General features: G+C 52.0%; 9 protein-coding genes and 1 non-coding gene across 10 annotated transcripts; 5 read left to right on the top strand and 5 right to left on the bottom strand.

Annotated features, from left to right (window-relative positions):
• Window positions 1-382: 382 nt before the first annotated feature.
• BDQ94DRAFT_157502 (uncharacterized protein) lies at window positions 383-4,848 on the top strand (the record flags this gene model as incomplete). The annotated part of the gene is made up of 7 exons (XM_026768749.1): window positions 383-471; window positions 525-678; window positions 730-763; window positions 803-1,713; window positions 1,775-1,808; window positions 1,993-2,191; window positions 2,301-4,848. The coding sequence occupies 7 exons, from the start codon at window positions 383-385 to the stop codon at window positions 4,846-4,848; spliced, it is 3,969 nt and encodes a 1,322-aa protein (XP_026629590.1).
• A 219-nt stretch (window positions 4,849-5,067) lies between these two features.
• On the bottom strand, window positions 5,068-5,886 carry BDQ94DRAFT_167452 (uncharacterized protein; the record flags this gene model as incomplete). The annotated part of the gene is made up of 3 exons (XM_026770813.1): window positions 5,068-5,345; window positions 5,422-5,799; window positions 5,871-5,886. The coding sequence occupies 3 exons, from the start codon at window positions 5,884-5,886 to the stop codon at window positions 5,068-5,070; spliced, it is 672 nt and encodes a 223-aa protein (XP_026629589.1).
• Window positions 5,887-6,313: 427 nt separating this feature from the next.
• Window positions 6,314-6,732, bottom strand: BDQ94DRAFT_138042 (uncharacterized protein). Its single transcript, XM_026765172.1, has one exon. It carries the CDS (start codon window positions 6,642-6,644, stop codon window positions 6,372-6,374), a length of 273 nt encoding a protein of 90 aa, XP_026629588.1. The 5' UTR covers window positions 6,645-6,732; the 3' UTR covers window positions 6,314-6,371.
• Window positions 6,733-6,747: 15 nt separating this feature from the next.
• On the top strand, window positions 6,748-7,719 carry BDQ94DRAFT_114689 (uncharacterized protein). The gene has a single exon (XM_026763637.1). It carries the CDS (start codon window positions 7,036-7,038, stop codon window positions 7,600-7,602), a length of 567 nt encoding a protein of 188 aa, XP_026629587.1. The 5' UTR covers window positions 6,748-7,035; the 3' UTR covers window positions 7,603-7,719.
• Window positions 7,720-8,722, bottom strand: BDQ94DRAFT_114688 (uncharacterized protein). Its single transcript, XM_026763636.1, has one exon. The coding sequence runs from the start codon at window positions 8,581-8,583 to the stop codon at window positions 7,837-7,839; it is 747 nt and encodes a 248-aa protein (XP_026629586.1). The 5' UTR covers window positions 8,584-8,722; the 3' UTR covers window positions 7,720-7,836.
• A 1,338-nt stretch (window positions 8,723-10,060) lies between these two features.
• BDQ94DRAFT_138039 (uncharacterized protein) lies at window positions 10,061-11,840 on the top strand. Its single transcript, XM_026765171.1, has 2 exons — window positions 10,061-10,706; window positions 10,783-11,840. The coding sequence occupies exons 1-2, from the start codon at window positions 10,542-10,544 to the stop codon at window positions 11,488-11,490; spliced, it is 873 nt and encodes a 290-aa protein (XP_026629585.1). The 5' UTR covers window positions 10,061-10,541; the 3' UTR covers window positions 11,491-11,840.
• BDQ94DRAFT_138038 (mannose-1-phosphate guanylyltransferase) lies at window positions 11,841-13,767 on the bottom strand. The gene is made up of 4 exons (XM_026765170.1): window positions 13,560-13,767; window positions 13,438-13,494; window positions 12,152-13,321; window positions 11,841-12,094 (listed from the first exon to the last, which is right to left on the bottom strand). The coding sequence occupies exons 1-4, from the start codon at window positions 13,617-13,619 to the stop codon at window positions 12,068-12,070; spliced, it is 1,314 nt and encodes a 437-aa protein (XP_026629584.1). The 5' UTR covers window positions 13,620-13,767; the 3' UTR covers window positions 11,841-12,067.
• An 857-nt stretch (window positions 13,768-14,624) lies between these two features.
• On the top strand, window positions 14,625-17,595 carry BDQ94DRAFT_184722 (putative dynamin GTPase; the record flags this gene model as incomplete). The annotated part of the gene is made up of 4 exons (XM_026774712.1): window positions 14,625-14,700; window positions 14,752-16,859; window positions 16,916-17,057; window positions 17,119-17,595. 4 exons carry the CDS (start codon window positions 14,625-14,627, stop codon window positions 17,310-17,312), a joined length of 2,520 nt encoding a protein of 839 aa, XP_026629583.1. The 3' UTR covers window positions 17,313-17,595.
• Window positions 17,596-17,817: 222 nt separating this feature from the next.
• Window positions 17,818-20,059, top strand: BDQ94DRAFT_138033 (lysine--tRNA ligase KRS1). Its single transcript, XM_026765169.1, has 3 exons — window positions 17,818-18,140; window positions 18,249-19,836; window positions 19,902-20,059. The coding sequence occupies exons 1-3, from the start codon at window positions 17,925-17,927 to the stop codon at window positions 19,910-19,912; spliced, it is 1,815 nt and encodes a 604-aa protein (XP_026629582.1). The 5' UTR covers window positions 17,818-17,924; the 3' UTR covers window positions 19,913-20,059.
• A 98-nt stretch (window positions 20,060-20,157) lies between these two features.
• BDQ94DRAFT_t61 lies at window positions 20,158-20,249 on the bottom strand. Its single transcript has one exon. It is a non-coding gene; the product is annotated as a tRNA-Pro (tRNA).
• Between the last annotated feature and the right edge of the window lie 285 nt (window positions 20,250-20,534).

Genomic DNA, 20,534 nt, shown 5'->3' with positions numbered 1-20,534 from the left:
TGCAGAAATAAGGTTAGAATCAACTTAAGGACGGAGTACTTCAGATAAGTTTGATCCAAACCGTGATGTCCAGCAGTAACGCTCATTTCTTCCCCTTTAGGCAATTACGTCACGTGTCTGTTACTCGAAAATAAATACCCGGTGGACACTTGGGCGGCAGCATCAGCAACATGGCGATAGTGGTTGCAAGCAGGCGCGCCAAAGCCTGTCAACTGATAATGCTAGCTCTGGTCTAAGCGACAGGGTGGCATTATCCTTTCTTCAAAGCACTCACCTGCATTACGTTTCAACTATAAATTTGCCCCATACTAACAAGGTGAGGGCAGGCGACGGACTGATCGGAAGAAACTTCTCCAGAGATACGATCAAAATTCCATTCACGATGGGCGCTATAAGAACCATTGCACTTGTGATCCTCGGGATCTCTGGATTTGTTTTCGTGGCGCTATTTGGGAGACTCCCTGCGTTTCGGTAGGCTGCAGCATTTCGTTGTAAGGGCCGTGACTGATAGATGATTCCTGTAGCAAAACTCCCATTGGTTGGCTGTATAGAGCTCTTTGGATACACATACCTAACGGCCTTGTTTACCTTGACAGCTGGCTACTAAATGGCTGGCTGTCTCACTGCTGGACTTGTTCTGGCAGTTACATTCTGCACGAAAATCACCCGTTGATTCTTGTTAGTCTATGTGCCTAATATTCAACGGTCTCCTCTAATTATAGATGTTAGATATTCTTCTCTTCCCTTATGATTGCAGGGCAGTGTATGTTCATCCCAACTGCTTGGCCTAGGATTTCCACAGTCCACCATATCTGGATCCCGATCCTTGCCACAATGCCCTACGTTTTGCTGTATGCAAGCGTTACCACCAAGTCATTCATCACCACAAAAAATCATGCAGTGGAAATGGAACGCTATCCATACGATAAGGTCATCTTCCACCCGGGGCAGCGTTGTCGCACATGTCATATTGTCAAGCCGGCACGAAGTAAACATTGCAGCATCTGCAAAGCATGTGTCGCACGGCATGACCATCACTGCGTTTGGCTCATGAACTGTGTCGGACTTCACAACTACCACTACTTTCTTTCCATGATCTTGTCACTATGTCTCATGCTGATCTACGGCTCATACCTGGGATACACTCTCTTGTATCAAACATACAACAGGCTGATACCATCGGACTCACCCTTGCGGACGACCCGGCAAACCTGGACTGGCTTTTGCAATATATGGGCTGTAGTTATTGCTGCTGATATTCGCATTGGTGCTATTACCTTGCTGATGACCATGACAGCACCACTGGCGGCCGCCTTTCTCGTGTACCACACCTACTTGATTTGGGCTGGTATGACGACCAACGAAAGCTCAAAGTGGTCAGACTGGAAAGAAGAGGTTGCAGATGGTATGGCTTACAAATCTAGCAAGGCTGAAATCTATAGCAGCTCACCCTTGTTGGCCGAGTATCAGAGTGCTCAGTCATTCTGGCCAGTGAGTAGTGATCAGGTACTCATTCTGACAGATGGTGAGCCGCCCAAGGAAGGGTGCTTGCTATCGCAACACTCCAATGAGATCACTCAGCCGAGCAACAAGGACGCTCCGATAGACCGGAGGTGGATTCAGGTGCAAAGTATGAAGGAGATTGACAACATCTATGACCTGGGATTTTGGGACAATCTGCGTCATGTCTTGGGCTTACCCATTCGACCAAAGGTGATCTAAGTAGATAGTTTGCTAGCTTCACTTGAATGCATATAAATCATGACTCTTGCAGAAAGCATGCTTCACATTCACTGGCCCTCTTGCATGTATGTACCTTGATGGATTACCCGAAATGGCAGTTGCCGGGACGGAGCCGGAAAAATTCCCCTCGACGGTTCAATGAATCTTTCTCCACCGAGCGTCCCTCATTGTCGTTGATCCCACACCCCTCCCGACTACTATTTGCGCGGTCAACACTGGACAGCTGCTTGTGCTACAAATCTTCACAAGCATCGTCAAAAATGGCCGACCGCACGGCAGCGGAAATCAAGCCGAAATGCACCCCCGCGGAGCTCATGTTGAAGGTCATTTTGACGGGGACCTTGAGCCACTACGAAACCCGCGGGATGATTGACGACAAACGCTTAGAACACATGCTCTCTGCTGGGAAGCAGATTCTATACAAAACACACCAGGAGAGCGACGTCAGGTACGTCGATGATTTCTGTCTTGGGCCAGAGTCACTGTCCAGTGGCCCACCACCATCTGTCCGCCACCCACTTCCACTCTTGCATACTGACCATTCTCTCGTGTAACAGACATAATCTCGGCCTATCACCGGATATCTGGCAAGGCTTCACGGACGTACTGACGAAGGCGATCCCGGTCCTCGAATCCCAATCGTTTGCCTGGAAGAGCCCACCGACGGCGAATTACGATCATTCCTCCTCCAACCTAATAGCCTACAATTATTTTTCGCTAGTGAAGGACATTGAGCGTCTAAATGATCTCTGTACGATCGCCCGTAACCTCCTTGCCACCACGAAGAAGGCGCAGAACATGGCGGCGGAGAAAGGTTTCGATCAGAGGATCTTAGCCTTGGTAGATACTTGCGTTAGAGTAACCGCGCGAGGGTTTGACGGGGAGACGAATGCGAGGAACGAAGAGCGCTGGCAAAAGGTTGTCAACCTTTACAAGCGTCTCCTTATCACCTGCTTGCAGTTCTTGCATAACTTCATCATGCACAACGAACAACGCAAGATGGTGCTATGGTTAGATTTGTTTGGGTACCACTCAACCGGCGACTCGAACATTATCCAGCCCAGAGAGCCCCTTGACCCCACTTGCAGTCAGCAGGAAGGCATGGCGCCCATCGTAAAGACGGGAGAGAGGATAGTAAATCCCCCGATAAGGGCTCTTTACGACCAAACAGCAGAGGATCTGCTCCTGGAAACCATCTCTAACTTTCCGAGAGAGCCCGCCACCATCAAGGAAGAGGCAGCCATGTTGCTTCTTGCTAACATCAAGGACCATATGGAGAAGCTGCTTGGACGCGATTTGACTGCCATTCAGGAAATGGGGAAGGATCCAGAACAGGTGAAGGAGATTCGCGCCGCTCTTACCGCCATACTCGGAGCCAAGGTTGATGGATGGTCTGATCTTCAGGACAGGGCTAAGGACCTACCTCCTGCTCTGCCAGAAGATGAACCGCCTCGCAAGAAGGCGATTGTCACGATTGACCGCAGCGCAACGGCTGGATTCCCACGTGTCTGCTGGACCGATCTTCCTGATCTCGGAGATTACGGCGCGCTCTCGGGTGGCGACGCAACTGTCATGGAGGAAGATATGAGCATGCCACGCTCGGCACAGTCGGCGGCAGAAACACTGCAGGAGGCTAAAGACGAGCTGATGGCTCGGTTGCAGGAGAGCTCCCAGATTGGCGACGGTGACCAGGACTATGACACTGGTGATGCAGGCACGGTTGGTGACGATGACTCGCGCAGTTTGGAGGCCGTTGCAGACGGAAGTATGGAAGAAGAAGAGGAAGAGGATGACGAGGATGATGACGACTATCGCGGCCGTCCAGGCGACCAGCAGCGGGGTCTCCTGACTGATATCCCACTTGTGCTGGGCCCTGCAGAGATCGAGGCGCTGCCAATGATAATCCAGGCTGGTATTGTGGATAGTTTTGGGCTAAAGGGCGGAGAGAGAAGTGGCTCGAGGAACATGCAGGCTCTCAGATGTCACATTCTGCTCACCCAGGAGACGGGTCGGAATCTGCTTCGCGAGCTACTGATCTTCATCGCTGCCTGGGATCTCCCTGATGACGAACTCTACTTCAAGATGATGGTTCAGATCATGGACGCGGTTTTGAGAAATGGTCTGATGTCTCATGCATACTCCGATTTCGGCCAACCTAAGGATATCATTTCGCCTGCGCAGGCAGTGGTTGTCAAGATCCTCACGCACATCTTCCGAGCCAAATACTCTCCTGCATCTGTTACAGGATCAACGCAGTCCAACGGAACAGCAACTAAGAACCCGGCGCCGCTTTCAAGAGTCGACATCCTTACTGTCCGGTACATCTTCACAATCTTCCGCGGCAACATCATCCCCGAAACTTGCGCTTTGATCTATCTGCAGGGTCAAATACGAGCTGGACGGGCTTTGCCTGAGGACTTCCCGCTGAATCTCTGGGACATGGAGCGGGTGTACGAGGGTGTCTACCAGTTCCTCGAGTTTTTTGCTGTGCTCACGGAGAACAACGACTGGAAGAATCTGCTGGTCAAGTGGGAAATTGTCTACGACCTGGTCACGTTGATCAAGGAGCTCGAAGCCAGCATTCCCAAGGGTCAGCTGAGCGCGCTCAACCTGGGACATAACAACCCTTCCAAGGAGCCTCAGCATACGGCTCCAGCACCGGTTGCAGTTGAACGCCCGTACGATCCCGGCGACCCGGACCCAATTGATGCCCCCGGCTCTCGGGCCGAATCCCCGCCAATCACCGAAGATCCGTCCGAGTTCGAATGGCGTAACCTCAAGAAACTCGTTGTGCTTGTTTTGTCATCTCTTGTCTGGAAGTGCCCCGAGGTGCAGGACCAAATCCGTCGCTACGGCGGTGTCGAGACCATTCTGTCCTGCACCAACTTTGATGCGCACAATCCCTACATCAAGGAACACGCCGTCATGTGCCTGAAGTTCCTGCTGGAGGGCAACCGCGAGAACCAGAAGATGGTCGAGGAGCTAGAAGCACGGGAAGTGGTGAAGGATGACGCAGGAATGTTGGAACGCAGCGGACTGGAGGCAGTTATCGACAAGGCAGGCAAACTGGCCATCCGCACAAAGGATGGAGCAGATAAGCGGTAGCACCACCAGCATTCATTTCATAACGTGATCATGTACAAAGATATACACACACTACATACAGTAAATAGACATTACCATGCCATACCAAAAACTATATGCACGCATTCTCTTTCCTCGCCACACAACTCCAACTCCACCACCTAAAACACCCTCACACGCCCCATTATACACCCCAGACTGAACCTCCCAACCCAAGATTCATCAAATGACCGCAATAAATCAAGCATACATCCCGTCCCACTCCTCCTCTTCATCCTCCTCCGCCAACTTCCTCCTCGCCTCCGCCTTCTCCCTCTCCTGCTTCGCGAAATCCGTCCGATCAAGCGGACAAGTCCCCCGCAGCCTCAACCACGGCCTCACACACTCCAAATCAAACAAATGTGTCGGATGACACGGCAGCCGCACAACAAGTGGGTACTGATCCTCCAGGAACGGGTTATTGCAAATCGGACAGACCTGGGAGGAGTTCAACGCGGTACGGGGGATGCGGTCGAGTTCTACACCAAACAACAGTTAGCAAAAAGCCAGAACATTTACTTTGCGATGTATGTTTGGGGGCGGTGTTCAACGCACGATCACAAAACTCCTCACTCGCACCCTCCACCTCCCTAGGAGGCATTTCAGCCGTGCTTAGCAGACTCTGAATCATTGTTGTGAGGAGGTCGTTATCGCCATCACCTCCTGCTGTTCCTTGTGTTTCGCTGGGCAGAGCTGCCCCGCCTCCTCCTTCGCGGCGCATCAAGTCCAATGCCTCGGCCAGGGAGTAGAATGCTGCGCTGACGTCTCGAGGAACGGGGACGGCATGGGGACGATGACGCGCTTCGTCGGGGGTGATTTCGGAAAGGGCTGAGAAGAAGGTGGAGAGGTCGGGACGGCGGCGGCGGTGGTGCTGGTCGGGGGTTGTGCTGTTGTTGGGTGTTGTGGTGGAGGGGTCGGTGGTGTTGTGTTCCACTGTTTTATTATATTCATTTATTAGTTTTGTGATGGGAAGGTTTGGGGAAGGGGAAGGGTGGGATAACTACCTTCGTAGGTGGACATGGTGGGCGGTGGTAGCTTGGTGTTGGTGCTGGCGCGGGGTGGGTGAGGGGTGAGAGGGTTGGGTAGTATGTCTGGATTGGATCCCGGGTGGGGATTTTGGTGATTTGTTGATGGTGCAACCCGGGGATAAGATTGGTGTTGCTCGTGAGAGAAGTGGTAAAGGGTTACCAGGTGTAGGATGGAGGAGGAGAGGTGTTCAAGTATCAAGGGCGATGCGGAGGCAGCAGCCCGATAACGCGTTTTTGCAGTTCGGCTGCGGAGAAATCCTCGGGGACGGGCTTATCACGCTATTTACTGATGGTGTGCTGGCGGGATTGAAATCATGCTACTTTTATGTTATCGTCTTACTATAAGATCAATGAGGATGAATTTTTCATATGTTCCAGTTTTATGTTAAGGATAAAATTGATATCATCCATGACCAAGACCAAGACATCCAAGTGAGTGAATTGTACAACACGCTCTATAATACATTGATGGATCTCCTATAATATACAGCACTCCACGCTAACCTGGACTATACAAGAGAAATATGGCCAAAAAAATTGCAGAATTATACACGGTGATTCAGCAGCTCCCACGTATCCGGTGCAGATCGGTCTAGATGCGGTATGTGGAATCAGACGCCTCACCAGCTTGGCGGGGTCCTCCAGCAACCTTCGAGCAAGTAGTCGACAAGTGTCAACTAATGCGAGGCAATGCAGGAGACAGCCCAATATGGGACCTGGCGAGAGACAGGGCAATATCGTGAATGCCATTCAGCCCAGCTTCATCCACCCTGATAAACCTGACATAAGCACCCGGCCCGTGTGCCAGTCCAGTCTTTATTTAAAAGGGAAGAGATTCCCCCCCCCCAGCTTTGACCCCAGAATCTCGGTGCGGGACGCCAACCGCCCAAGGTTCACCGTCAAAGACAGCAAACCCCCCCCCGTTCATGCATTGCACCACGGCCGCCCTCCCAAGTCCAAAGATAACGGTCCCAGCACCGTTCTGCGCGCAATCATGACAAAGCGCAAGGTGTATTTGGACATGGAGGACTTCCATAAAGGTATGTTCTTCGCGGTGCTACCTCAGGAGCTAACGAAAGTTTCTAACCCATAACGCTGTCCAGCGTTGAGACTGTTGGACGCCAAACTCGGTACGGATCCCATGATTATGGCCTTCGCTCCGATCCGGATGATCGTCGCTGGGGGCTTTTTCTCCGTCATGTACCTGAAGAATAGAAAGACAACTACGGACATGGACTTCCTGCTTGACCCGGAGTGGGCCAACGACGAGGATATCAAGGTTCCGTTGCAAAAGTCCATCCGGGAAGTCGCCAACGAGGCTCATTACATGGAGGATTGGGCCAACGAAGATGTGGGAGTATTCGTTACAGAGAAGACGCGGAAGATCCTGATGGAGGACGCCATCAAGCAAAACATTGTCCTCTGGGCCAGTGGCACTCTGCTCGTATTTGCAGCACCCGTAGAATGGGCGCTGGAGCGGAAGCTGCGCCGCATCTACTGCGCGGAGAGGGGGCGCAAAGCGGAGCTGGATCTGGCCGATGCCGTGGCAATGCTCAAGTTCATGAAAGAGAGGAAGGGGAGTAAGCTTGATATGGAGTACTGTCGCACGCTGAACAAGAATGGCTTTGACGTCATGCCAGACGTTGATACCATGAACTGTGTGGCTGCTGCTTACAAGGCAACCTATGGCGTTGATGTGTTTCTTTGAAGCCACTGGAGTCCCTTGCAGAACCCTGCAGGAGGAACTTGGGTAATGGCTCCAAGTGCGGATGATTCTGGACCAAGTAGGTTGAATGGCTGTCGCCGACAGTCGGGTTGCGCAATGGGCTCGCTATGAAGTCTCGACTGTATTTGGCAAGGAGTTACGTGCATACCGCCGGATGCTGAAGCGGATGATCCCCTTACTTTCGCGACAAAAACATGGTAGCGTAGGGCTTGCGGTTCATATCGTATAAAGCCAACCAACATTCGTAATGATGTTGCGGCGCGCAAAGATTTTATTCAGTCCGCCGTCCTCTAAGACGAGCTTTCCTTCCAATATGTAACGTCCGGGTAATCCGTCCAAGTCGCTGGCCGAGAGCGCAGGTACAGAGCCCGTCCATGCAGGACCTATCAGCGGTGTATACGGGGGCCACGGGTCGTCTTCCGTCTTTCGGATAATGTGCTTGCGGTTCCGACGCATGCCTAGACTTAGACGCCAATTAAATGCAACGACAAGCTCCTCAACGAGACATGCGATGATGGCGTAGCGAACGGGATCTTCGTCCCTGGGGTCGCTGATCGACTGTAATGACCACCCCTTCTGATACCAAAAGTATTCAGTTTCGGTGCCTAATACCTCGTAGACGCCAGATGCCATAGCTTCGTACATTCTATACAAACATCTCAAGGGGGTATCGCGAACGCGCCAAATCGGTATGCTTTCCAGATCGATCATATTATCGTGTCGAAGAAGAAGCAATTCTTCGTTTCCGATCATTTCCGCCGCCGGCATAACGTCGGACACGGGGAATTTCCACGAAGGAAACGGAATGAAAAGGCGTACCAGAGCCCAGAGCGGGTGTCTCTCAAATGCCCGTAGTCTTGTCAAGCTGCCGCGTAGATTCAACGGCGAGCGCCATGTGCGAAGCCGATGGATCCATTGTCGAATCCTTAACGAAAGGGGCTTCTTGCGGCGGGGCGGCGGCATCTTCGTCTGCCTATCACGAGGAGCCGAAAGGTGTGTTATAGATGGTTGGACTTGGTGGGATAGACCCAGAATAGTTGAGGTTAACGAAGACACTCCATGCTTGTGAGGGTAGTGTTCTGAAGACGAGGAGACGGAGAGTGAGTTATAGAAAGTAAGGACATGTTTACTGCATCGGTTGGCGCCGACCGGCGAACAGGCGGTCAAGCATGGCACTACCGGGGCACGGACCAACCGGTGCCAGATGAGATCATCACATGCACCCTCCACTTCACCTGCAGCTGCTAAAGATCCCGGCTTATTGTTTCATTGCTTCCCAATGCCAGATCCGCGGAAAGCGCCTAATCATTGCTTGATGATATAATTGGCAGACAGTGTGACTTCTACATACCATAACAGTACTAGTGGACGAATCAGCGCCGGACGCATGAGGGGGACTGCCACGAAAGTGTCACAGGACAGGGCCAGGTTTATTGTATTTTCTTACGCCATTCGGTGCGTGCTTGAACCTCATCAATTAGTACTATATATTTGGCTCGCAAGGACCGTATCGGGTATCATAATAGTATTGAGCAATGGAACTTTGGAAACGGTAGAAGGCCCTTAGTTTCAAGAGCAACATCTAGACCGTCTCTGCCACCCTGGATTCGAAAGAACAGCCCATGAATTTGAGGAAAGCCTGGAGCCTACCGTAATGCTATATCTGCAGTGGACTTGGCAATTATACCAGTAAATCCCACAAATTCCAGGATAGAGCTTACTTGAATAGCTAGCAGTTGAACAAGATCAGCGCCGGGACTGCCTCCATTGGCTCGCACTTGACTGCGACACGTCCTTTCACTGTGGAAGCAAAACGTGTTGTGGTGTTCTGATGTCGCCCAAATGATTGCCTAAAAGCATATGAAGGTATGGCAAAGATGATCTGGCATTGAAGGCATAGCGACAATCCTGGCAGAAGACTCAAGATCGATGTGAAGTTGTATCCACGACGCCGTGCGGTGGTAGTTATCCACAGGTGCGTATTGTGAGATAGTACGTAAATAGAAAGATATAACGGCCTATTCTAGAGCCCGAACCGTTGGGTTGATGATTGAAGAAGAAGTCTGAGATTAGGAGCTATTGCTAAAGGACCTATGCCCGAAGCACTGTTATTAGTATCATTTCCCCGACTAACTGAGAAGCACACCGAGCACACTATGGAAGAATAAAAAAAAGAAGCATCATGAATCAACCAGACTCCAGCATGTTGCCTACTCAGAAATGAACTGAATCAAGATTGCGCATGCTGTATTGGTAGATAGTATGGTGTAGTAAGTAGTACTGTGTAGTGAAGAATGTCCACTGGTTCCTACTAAGAGGGTGGGCCCATGGACCAATTAGGCAGATGTCAGGCACGTGTCGACTGTCCTCCACAACCACCAAAATAAACTCATACCAGGCTAACGATCATGAAAGGGGAGCATCAGTAGTATCAGCATCAGCATCACGTTAGATTAGCGGGTGGCCTGGGGGAGGCTGGAGCAAAAGTTAAACTTCATGCTGGCCCACAGGTGAGACGCCATCCGCGAGCCACGCACAGTTACCGGGGCAGATTCATCAGCGGCGGCGTCATCCTCCCCCAAACCGCTTCTTTCTTTAGCAACACCCGCAGTGGAGTCGCGATCGTCCACAGCGAGGCTTTGCTCTTTGCATGGCAACTCTCGTCCGTTGATCTGGCTTTTGACTTTTCTCCTGTTTGTTGTCATCTCCTCTCACTTCCCTTACTTCTGTCTCTTTTCCTCCTCCATCCATTCGGTCCATGAGGATATCTTAACATCTATCGCGCTGCAACCATTCCGCAGCGGATCGGCATTTCAATTCCTTATCGTCGGCTTGGATTCTCGATCTCGTTCCACGCCCGTTAATCCCCACACTCACACCCGCCGCGATTGGGAGAACTACCATCCCAGCGCATCGCCAACATGCGTTCCAGAGCATCAGTCAAGCCCTCCCAATACCCCCCGATTCCATTCCATACCATTCGCTTTTTCGGCCTGATTTCCACTTTCATTGTGGGCATTATCTTGGCCGTATTCGTCAACCAACTGCATAGCAACAACTACAAGCTCCCGTGGGCTTTCCTAATCGTAAGGCTACCATATTTACCTCCACCCCCCCAATCCATGTTATACACTCCACTAACACCCCATCCCAACTCATCAGCTCCTCATAGCCACCGTATTCTCCCTCCTAAACTTTATCCTCACCACCATAACCCACTGCTGCTATGGCCTCTCCCCGCGCCTCAACCTCGTCACCAACAGCATTGTCCTCGTCCTCTGGCTCATCGCCCTCGGTCTCCTAAGCTGGAGCATGTCTCACACCATCCTAACGACCTGCAACACAACCTACTGGGGCACCTCCACCGGTATCACCGTCTGCAGGATCTACAAGGCCCTCTTCACCTTCACCATTGTGGCCGCGACAGCCCACATCGCCGCCGCCGCTCTGGACATTATCGTTTACCGTCGCCAGACCCGCCTCGGTGAATACGATCCTATGGCCAGCAGTACAGCTCTCAACGACTACAAGATGCACAACCGAGACAGCAGCATCATGTCCGGCGGCGTTGGCCCTTACCCGCCCGATGAGGCCGATCACCCCTATTACGCCAATCAACCGCATCAAGAACCCCTGTACCAGCATGCCCCGGAGCCGTTGTACCATCCCAGCCAGCGTATGCCGCCCCCTCCTGCGTATGGGGCTGGCTCGTTGGAGCAGCACCATGCCGATGAAGCGGAGGAGTACTCCGATGCTGCGCCGGTGCAGGGACGTCGGAAGCCAAGGGTGAGGTTTAGTGCTTACGGAGGTACTGCGGGTTATAGTCAGCCGTCGGAGCAGACGAGTTATGACCCAGCTGCGTATCGGTGAATGGTTGTGTAGGGGTTGGGTGTACGCGTTCCACGAATGCAGAACGGTCACGCGACCCCATTTGCACGATCACCTGCGTGTTGTCTCTGCATGAGAGGCCAAGCCAACTTATCTTGGCTTTTCATGCCCTTCGAACTGAACTGATGTGTTACGATCTTGCATTGTAAAAAGGGTATAGTTCCTTGACTTTTGAATAGGTTCATATGCTGGCGGGCGTAATGCAGGAACTGTTTTACTCTTCTTTTATTTGTCTTCAGCGATAGTGCCATTTGATCTTGTTGTCACACGACCAGGATACTTTAGTATTAGATACCTGAATGCCTTATGGCAAGTACTTGGACAATATTCCAACTCGGAGAGAAATATTAGTATATTATTTGAGGAACGTCCACGGGCACATGGCTCATTCATTCATGGTCCGCTTCTAGGTTGGAGCTAGATCTAAGGAATACGGTTTCGGTAATCCGACCGCCAACAAGGGCGTAGCCAGAATGTTCAACTGGGACCATAGGTAGAGGAAAAATGAACTGATATCACAAAATACGCATGTCACATCCAAAAACGTCACATGTTCCTTTTACATGATAACCTCGTTGGCGACGTCCTGGAAGTTGTGTTAGCCTCACACTTCAAAACAACATGAGTGGGCGGGGTAACATACGCGCTTCAATTCCTTAAATGGCAGGCACACACAGTTTTGTACCCGTACCTCGTCACCCACGGCACATTCCTTGCCCAGGATGGTGATGCTTTGAACCTTGATGCCGTGCTTGACAATGCTGGTCGAGTGGCTGCCTGTGGGGATCGGGGTGCCCTCAACACGGGCCCAGGCACCGACGCGGCTGCTCCAGCCAATAATCGAGTGCATCACGCATGCATCGTGCTTGATCTCGGCGTCTTCCAGCACGATCGAGTCCTTAATACGAGCGCCTGCGCCCACGACCACACGGGGTCCAATGGAAACGTTGGGACCCAACTTCGCTGTGGGGTCCACCGTTGCGGAGGGGTGGATGTAGACTGGGGGCACGATGGCAGCAGAAGGAGGGGTGAGCTCGTCAGATCCGGCCTGGAAGGCCTTCTGGAGGTAAAGGGCGTTGGCGGGGACGGCGGAGCCGGCTGTCTTGATCTGGCGCCAGAAATCTTTTGTCTCGTGGACGAAGAAACGGTTGCTGTCAGCCAAATCGGAGAGGATATCCTGTTCCAGACGAAGGACTTCGCTCTTCTCTGCCTCGTCCTCCGCTGCGATGAAGGAGGACTCCAGGTTCTCGGACGAAGGGTATGACAGCAGGCGAGGGCGGGTGGTACGGCGCTTGATAGCACTGCGGATGGAGGGGAAGATGCACTCGGTGGCGAAGAGATAGACACCGCAGTTGATGAGGTTGGAGATGTGCGACTCGGGCTTCTCAACGTAGTGCAGCACCCGTCTGGTATGGGAATCGGAAACGATGCAACCGAAGTTGGTGGCGGCATCGTTGTTGACTCTTGTTCCGAGGATGACGGCCTCCGCATCCTTTTCTTCGAACAGCTTGAGCATCTCGCCAAGAGGGAAGGAGCAGCAGACGTCAGCGTTGAGGACGAAAATGCGCTCGGGCTTGCCCTTCAGGATGGCATCGCGGAAGTGGTAGAGACCGCCAGCGGTGCCCAGAGCCGTGTATTCACGCAAGTATTGCATCTTGAACTGAGGGAACTCCTTGGCGGAGTCCTTGATGAAGTCGCGGAAGACGGTTTCATCGTAGTAACCGACGAGGATGACCTCTCGAATATCGGGGATCTTGGCGAGGGCTTTCAGGCAGTGGTGGATAATAGGATGACCGGCGACTTCAAAGAGGGGCTGGGAAAAAATTGGAGGTGTCAGTAGCCGCGACAAAGCTTGCGGGTGACGAAATTGGGGATTGGTGCGGAGGGGCTCATGAATTGCGGGATAGCTAAAGCAGAGGGGCAACTAACCTTGGGCATGTCAAGGGACAGAGGCCTGAAGCGCGTTCCTCTAGACGGGCCTCCGACCTAGAGGAAAAAAAATTCCGTCAGCGAGATTGCTACAGGAGGCTGAAGTCACTAGCGTCACATACCAAGATCACGGCCTTGGTGGAGGCCACGTTGGTGTGCTCCCGCACTGGAACCTGAAGCATTGGAAAGGTGGGGGGTATAGAAGTGGGGGTGGGTGTTCAAGAATGATAAGTGAGGTCAAAACTCGAGCACAGACAAAGGGATAAATTAGAAGCTGTAAAGATTTGGGAAAAGCAACGAGGGAGAAAAGACGCAGAGACCAGGCCGAGGGGGAGCGAGCAGTAAGTTGTTGTCCAGGCCCACCGCCAGCTCTCCCTAGTCTTAGCGCTCTCCGGAACAGGCCAGGAGAAAGAGAGAGAGTGACACGGGACTGAAATGATGGATTCAGGTGCCATTGGTTGGCTGGCGGCACCTGACTGGCTGATCTCTCCTCCACCGCTTTCAGTTCGAGTTTCCACTTTTTCTCGGGACCATTTATCTATCCATCTATCTATCTACTCCCTCACCTCTACTACTATCACAATGATAGCTTACTGAGTTGAAGTGTAGACGATGAAAAGGGATAGATCAACTCATTTTCAGTCCACAAATACATCACATGCTTCTCAAACAGTAGCTGCTTCCTGATACTATCGGACTCCGCCAATCATGCCCGACAATAGAGCATTCTTCCCGATCTGGCTTCGTTTCATGCTGCAGCTGTCAGGGTTCCTGCAGATGTGAAGTTGACCTCTCTAACACAGTTCTCCTGTAGATCTCACTTGATCCTTACTGGGACTAGTACACTCCCGTCTCTTTTGTATTTGTCGTAGTGAATTGACCATGGCTCACAGTTGTCTATCTACTAGTCCCTGTTGGCCTCCTTTCTACCTGCCATTCACTGGATAGTACTTTAAACTTGCTTCATAACACCTTTCTCTCATGGCTAGATCTCTTGTCTTCTTTCCCAACTAAACCTGCTCGCTTGTAGCCTTCTTGCACTTCTTCGTACAGTCAAGCTTCTGCTACAAATTGCGCGTCTCCATTAATCTAGGCTCTCTCGAAAGTCTCCTTGTAACTCTCTGTTTCTTACCCCACATTCTCTTGATTTCGTCAGGTCTCTACAATCTAGAATACCAGAGACTTTGATGTCATTACTCACCTTAGAAATACGACGTACCCCATCCAGCAATTACACGGCTGAACGAGAAAGTATATCTCCCAGTGAGTCCTACTGACCGATTCACCCTTCAGCCATCACTTACACCTTTTTAGCGATTTCTCGGGCTAGCAAGATGACGCCTCCCGAAGCCGCTGAGATGGACTCTATAAACCTGATCGCCAGCGACATGAAGGAGCTGGTCCGAAAAATACAAGATCTACGCCACATCGGAATCGAGGACAAGATGATCGTGCTTCCAAAAATCTGCGTCATTGGTGACCAGAGTGCCGGTAAAAGCTCTTTGATCGAGGGAATGAGCGAGATCAAGGTGCCACGAAGCGCAGGGACCTGCACCAGATGTCCCATGGAGATCAATCTCTGTGATGGGGAGCTTGAACAGCCCTGGACTTGCAAGGTCTTCTTGTCGCGGAAGTACATGTTTGACGCCTCTAAGAAGATTGGCAAAATTTCGAAAAAGTCCCAGTCCCTCGGGCCTTGGGTGGAGCAAGAGCAACAGGAAGATGAGCTTTTCACGACACTGACAAACAAGCTCGACCTCGAAGAAGTCATTAGATGGGCGCAGCTCGCCATCCTAAATCCAGGCCGGCCATCAAGCGAATACTTGCCGGGGCAAAACAGCGAAACAGATCCTGGTTATTGTCAGGTAAAATTCTCGCCCAACGTCGTCCGATTAGATATTACGGCTCCAGGCTTTCCTAGCCTATCATTCTACGACTTACCTGGTGTCATCAGCCAAGCCGAACACGAAGAAGAGCGCTATCTTGTCTTTCTGGTCGAGAACCTTGTCAAGCATTACATTCTGCAGCAACACTGTATCGTCCTGTTGACATTGCCGATGACGAACGATGCAACTAATTCGAGTGCGGCACGAATTATGCAAGAGATCCGTGGGGCGAATGCTAGAACAATGGGCGTTCTGACGAAACCCGACCGCGTACAGACCGGGGAATCATTTGCCCAGTGGGTCGAAATACTTGAAGGGGACAAGTTTTCGCTTGGCCATGGGTACTTCGTCGTTCGTAACAATCCCGACCCGGCTGTAGAGCACTATGTGGCTCGGGAAGAAGAGGATGCTTTCTTCGCAAGCCCCCCCTGGGCAACAGATTTGGCTCTCTATCAAGAGAAGTTTGGGACACGCCGGTTACAAACGGCTCTCTCCTCCCTCCTTCTTGAACAGATTCAAGGATGTTTACCGGACTTCATTGAAAAGATAAACGCCAAAGCAGATCGAATCGAGACCGAACTTCGGACCCTTCCAGATCCCCCCTCCGCAAACGTTCCATATATTATTTGCGGCAAGCTGAATCAACTGAAGGATCAGATCCGCGCTCACATTGATGGCGGGTCAGCAAATTACCCTCTACAGAAGATTTGGTCGCATATTGCCATGGATTTCAAGCGAGCTCTGATCAAGACTCGGCCCACTGTACACTTGCTCTCTTCAAGTGATAAGTTCCCTGGTCCGACGGGCCGCGATGCGGAGGGAAGCGATTCAGACTGCGAGATGACAACGGTCCCACAGCCGGCCAAACGCAAGTCACCTGGTGAGCCTGGAAATATCTCAGTCGCACCAGAAGCGAGACAACAGCCAAATTCAGCAACAAGACTGACCGGAAATGGATTGTACTCGACAGAACATTTCGACAAGTTCAACGCCCCGGCCCTGACGTTTACATGGGAAATGATTCGCGAGATAAACGAGGATTCGTATCGAGCTGGACTGCCAGACCAGACGGATCCAAAAGCCATTGAGATCATGAACCAGATGAGCGTAAAACACTGGTACGACCCACTGTCAGTGTTCCTGGTTGCCACCCATCGACTTGTCCGGGACATGCTGCACAAGCAGCTGGATGAAGTCTTTCTGCAATACCATCAGACGGGCTTATATCGAGAACTCAAGAGGATCATTGAAGGCTTTTTGTATAAGCTACGGGCAGCCCACTTTGAACACGCACAGGAAAACTTTAATATCGAATACAATAAACCCTTCACATTGGCACTTTCGGCATTGGACCAATCAATCAAGTCTGCTTACATTTTTCTTGCGGAAAAGCGTCGGTTTGCTCGCGCAAGCTCTTACCTCGATGCTCAGGGAAAGTACCCTAGAGGAGACGCCCGACGGGAAGCTGAGCTTAAAAAGCTTACAGATGTCGAGCTGGGGCGCGACCAGTTCTCGCAGGAGCTGACCATGATGGCGGTAAGTTGGTTTCATGGCAAACTCTTGGCTCTTTATAGACTAACTGTCCTGGCTAGACGAGTCGAGGATACTACGACTTGGCGAGTTCGCGGTTTATTGATTCGATTTGCCAGAGCGTGCACACTAAATTGTTCGCAAAATGTCGTGATGACCTCATAAAGGAGATTGAAAGAGAGCTTTGTATCTTCGATGAAAACGGTACGTTTCTCTCCATCTATTCTTGCACATGGTAGATACTAAGACGTCGTGTTGCTCCCAGCACTGGAACGTTGTTTAGAACTTATGGAGGAGGACCCTGACCGCCAGAGACGCCGCCAATTCCTTCTCAGAGAGAAGGAGCGAATCGATAAGGCCCAGGAGTGGCTAAAGCTGGCGAGGAAGGAGGACGACCAGGAAGACCCGTTCGATAATGTGAGAATCAAGTCCCAGCCTCCCGACGATTGGACTACTTGATTCCGGCTTAGCGAGACTTGTGTGAGCATTTGTCTGTCCGCAGTGCGCTGTGACAACAGAGTCTACTTGGGCGTCAATTGTGATAGAGCGGTGGCTGGACCATGTGAGTGGATTGTTGGACAAAGTTGCAGTTGAAGCTGGAATATGATAATGATGAATGGATGGATTGACCGCAAGCATCGAGGCGGGGTAGGGAACCCCACTTTGATGCCCTAAGCCCTAAACCCTGCTTGCGATAGGCTCGAATGGTGTATGGCAGCATGTACCCAATGGAAAAGGAAAGAGGTTAGATAGAATGATTACAAGCTATTGAATGCAATTCAATGGGAACATTTGGTACTTTCTACTAGACTCGTGCAATGATGATAAACAGGAGGCCGAGTCCAAAGAACAGACGATTACTTAAGGACTGGCTGGGCGGGGGGAAGCTGCCCCTCGCGGTGCCCAATGAGGATCGCCGGCGGCGACTCCCGCCCAAAATTCTCGTTCCCTCCGACTTCAGCCCACCATCTTGTGTGTCATCGATCGATCCCTCCACTTACCTTTCTTTCCCTTCTCATCGTCTTGTTCCCACGGTGATTGAGACCGAGCAATTACCCCCCGTCCATCACCATGGCTGATAACAATGCTGTTAAGGAGGCCGAGGCCTCCATGGCCAACCTCCTCCTCGATGAGGTGACCGGCGAGAAGGTCTCCAAGTCCGAGTTGAAGAGACGCCAGAAGAACCGTGAGAAGGAAGCCAAGAAGAAGGAGAAGGAGGCCGCTGCTCCTCCCAAGGCCGAGAAGAAGACTTCCGCCGAGGATGAGGAGGCTAACCTCACCCCCAACGTGAGTCATTTTCTCCATATTCTTCCCTGGGGGGCGCTTCTTTGTGTGCCGTCGGAGGATCCATTGTCGCATCTTTGCTAACATTCCCGCTCATCTCCTCTTCTACAGCAATACTTCGAGATCCGCAGCAAGAGAATCAACAAGCTGCGCGAGACCAAGAACCCCGACCCCTACCCCCACAAGTTCCAGGTTACCGATGATCTGCGCAAGTACCTCACTGTTTACGAGGGTCTCGCCAAGGGCGAGCAGAAGCCCGAGGTCGCCGTCCGCATCGCTGGTCGTATCTACACTAAGCGTGCTTCCGGCGCCAAGCTGATCTTCTACGATATCCGCGCCGAGGGTGTCAAGGTCCAGGTCGTCGCTCAGGCTCAGCACGCCACTGGCGGCGTGCCTTTCGAGGCTCAGCACGAGCACCTCCGCCGTGGTGACATCGTCGGTATCGTCGGTTTCCCCGGCCGTACCAGCCCCAAGAACCGTGCCGACGGTGAGCTGTCCATCTTCGCTACGGAGGTGGTCCTTCTTTCTCCCTGCTTGCACGCCATCCCGTCCGAGCACTTCGGTCTGCAGGACAAGGAGCAGCGCTTCCGCCAGCGCTACCTGGATTTGATCATGAACGACAAGTCCCGCAACGTCTTCGTCACCCGTTCCAAGATTGTGCGCTACATCCGCAACTTCTTCGACAACCGCGACTTCGTCGAAGTTGAGACTCCCATGATGAACGCCATCGCTGGTGGTGCCACCGCCAAGCCCTTCGTTACTCACCACAACGACCTCGACATGAACCTGTTCATGCGTGTTGCTCCCGAGCTGTACCTGAAGATGCTGATCGTCGGTGGTCTCGAGCGTGTGTACGAGCTTGGTCGCCAGTTCCGTAACGAGGGTATTGACCTCACTCACAACCCCGAATTCACCACCTGCGAGTTCTACTGGGCCTACGCCGATGTCTACGATGTCATGAACCTGACCGAGGAGCTGGTTTCCGGTCTCGTGAAGCACATCACCGGTGGTTACGAGACCACCTTCCACACCCAGTCTGGCGAGACCTACAACGTCAACTGGAAGGCCCCCTGGCGCCGCGTGGAGATGATCCCCGCCCTTGAGGAGGCCACTGGCGAGAAGTTCCCTCCGGGCGATCAGCTCCACACCGCCGAGACCGGCGAGTTCCTCAAGCGCGTGCTCAAGAAGACCGGTGTTGAGTGCTCTCCCCCGATGACCAACGCTCGCATGCTCGACAAGCTGGTTGGTGAGTTCATCGAGGAGACCTGCGTCAACCCCACCTTCATCACTGGCCACCCCCAGATGATGTCTCCTCTGGCCAAGTACCACCGCCAGAACGTCGGTCTGTGCGAGCGTTTCGAGGCTTTCGTCTGCAAGAAGGAGATTGTCAACGCCTACACCGAGTTGAACGATCCGTTCGACCAGCGCCTGCGTTTCGAGGAGCAGGCTCGCCAGAAGGACCAGGGTGACGACGAGGCGCAGATCATCGATGAGAACTTCTGTACCAGCTTGGAATACGGCCTGCCTCCCACTGGTGGTTGGGGTATGGGTATTGACCGGTTGGTCATGTTCCTGACGGACAACTACAGCATCAAGGAGGTGCTGGCCTTCCCCTTCATGAAGGAGGACAAGACTGCACATGATACCAAGCCCGCCGCGGAGGTGGTTGGCATTGAGCCTCAGCCTGAGGAGGGTATCGGTAAGTCTACCACCTTTTATTCTTCCTAGGACAAGAGAACTTTATAGCTAACTAGTGGATTACAGCCCACAAATAGATAAATGTGATGAACTGCTTATTAGATGTTAGTATTCTCTGATGACTAGTTGCATGGTACTCGGATGTCAATGAAGAAATGCATAAAATGATAATAGATGCCACAGATGTAGTAAATATCTTTCCCCTCCCTCTATTATATACCCACCTCATGACCCTTATAGTATTTATCTTAAAAAAGTAACATACCCCCCGTGCTGAATAATAAAAAAGAAGAGAATGGCTTGTTGAAATCCGCCGCAAGCAGGACAAGAGTGGGATTCGAACCCACGCCCCTTTCGGGACCGCAGTCAGGTGACCCTGGCTAACGGTGCCTTAGACCCCTCGGCCATCTTGTCTACTGTTGGCAGAGGGGGTAAAGCGGATAGGGAAGATCGGTTGCGGGGGTTTAAACCTTCGTCTTTGCCTTGTCGGTGTGAGTCATGAGATGACAAAAAGGTGATTTGATTGTTATGTCGTCAGGTTCCCGTCGGGATGAGATAGTTGATGTAGAGTTGACGGGGAGGCAGGGGTACCGGATGTGGTTTAGCGCCGGGAGATGATAACGCAGGATCCACTACAAAGTTATAAAGCGGTACACCGACCAACTCCAAAATACTGCCACACAGCGCCGCCAATTTTAA

Source organism: Aspergillus welwitschiae (genome assembly GCF_003344945.1).
Source record: "Aspergillus welwitschiae strain CBS 139.54b unplaced genomic scaffold BDQ94scaffold_6, whole genome shotgun sequence".
Taxonomy (NCBI): Eukaryota; Fungi; Ascomycota; class Eurotiomycetes; order Eurotiales; family Aspergillaceae; genus Aspergillus; species Aspergillus welwitschiae.
The sequence above is the reverse complement of the archived record's forward strand: the minus strand, read 5'-3'. Positions and strand labels throughout refer to the sequence as shown.

Excerpts from the sequence above, each read along its gene's own strand:
- BDQ94DRAFT_138033 (XM_026765169.1), top strand. The coding sequence starts at position 17,925 with ATGGCTGATAACAATGCTGTTAAGGAGGCCGAGGCCTCCATGGCCAAC. Across the intron at positions 18,141-18,248 it reads AGGCTAACCTCACCCCCAAC|CAATACTTCGAGATCCGCAG; the intron begins GTGAGTCATTTT and ends CCTCTTCTACAG.
- BDQ94DRAFT_138039 (XM_026765171.1), top strand. The coding sequence starts at position 10,542 with ATGCGTTCCAGAGCATCAGTCAAGCCCTCCCAATACCCCCCGATTCCA. Across the intron at positions 10,707-10,782 it reads TCCCGTGGGCTTTCCTAATC|CTCCTCATAGCCACCGTATT; the intron begins GTAAGGCTACCA and ends CCAACTCATCAG.
- BDQ94DRAFT_114688 (XM_026763636.1), bottom strand. The coding sequence starts at position 8,583 with ATGCCGCCGCCCCGCCGCAAGAAGCCCCTTTCGTTAAGGATTCGACAA.
- BDQ94DRAFT_138038 (XM_026765170.1), bottom strand. The coding sequence starts at position 13,619 with ATGCTTCAGGTTCCAGTGCGGGAGCACACCAACGTGGCCTCCACCAAG. Across the intron at positions 13,322-13,437 it reads TGTCCCTTGACATGCCCAAG|CCCCTCTTTGAAGTCGCCGG; the intron begins GTTAGTTGCCCC and ends ATTTTTTCCCAG. Across the intron at positions 12,095-12,151 it reads CATTTAAGGAATTGAAGCGC|GACGTCGCCAACGAGGTTAT; the intron begins GTATGTTACCCC and ends CACAACTTCCAG.
- BDQ94DRAFT_114689 (XM_026763637.1), top strand. The coding sequence starts at position 7,036 with ATGATTATGGCCTTCGCTCCGATCCGGATGATCGTCGCTGGGGGCTTT.
- BDQ94DRAFT_138042 (XM_026765172.1), bottom strand. The coding sequence starts at position 6,644 with ATGGCATTCACGATATTGCCCTGTCTCTCGCCAGGTCCCATATTGGGC.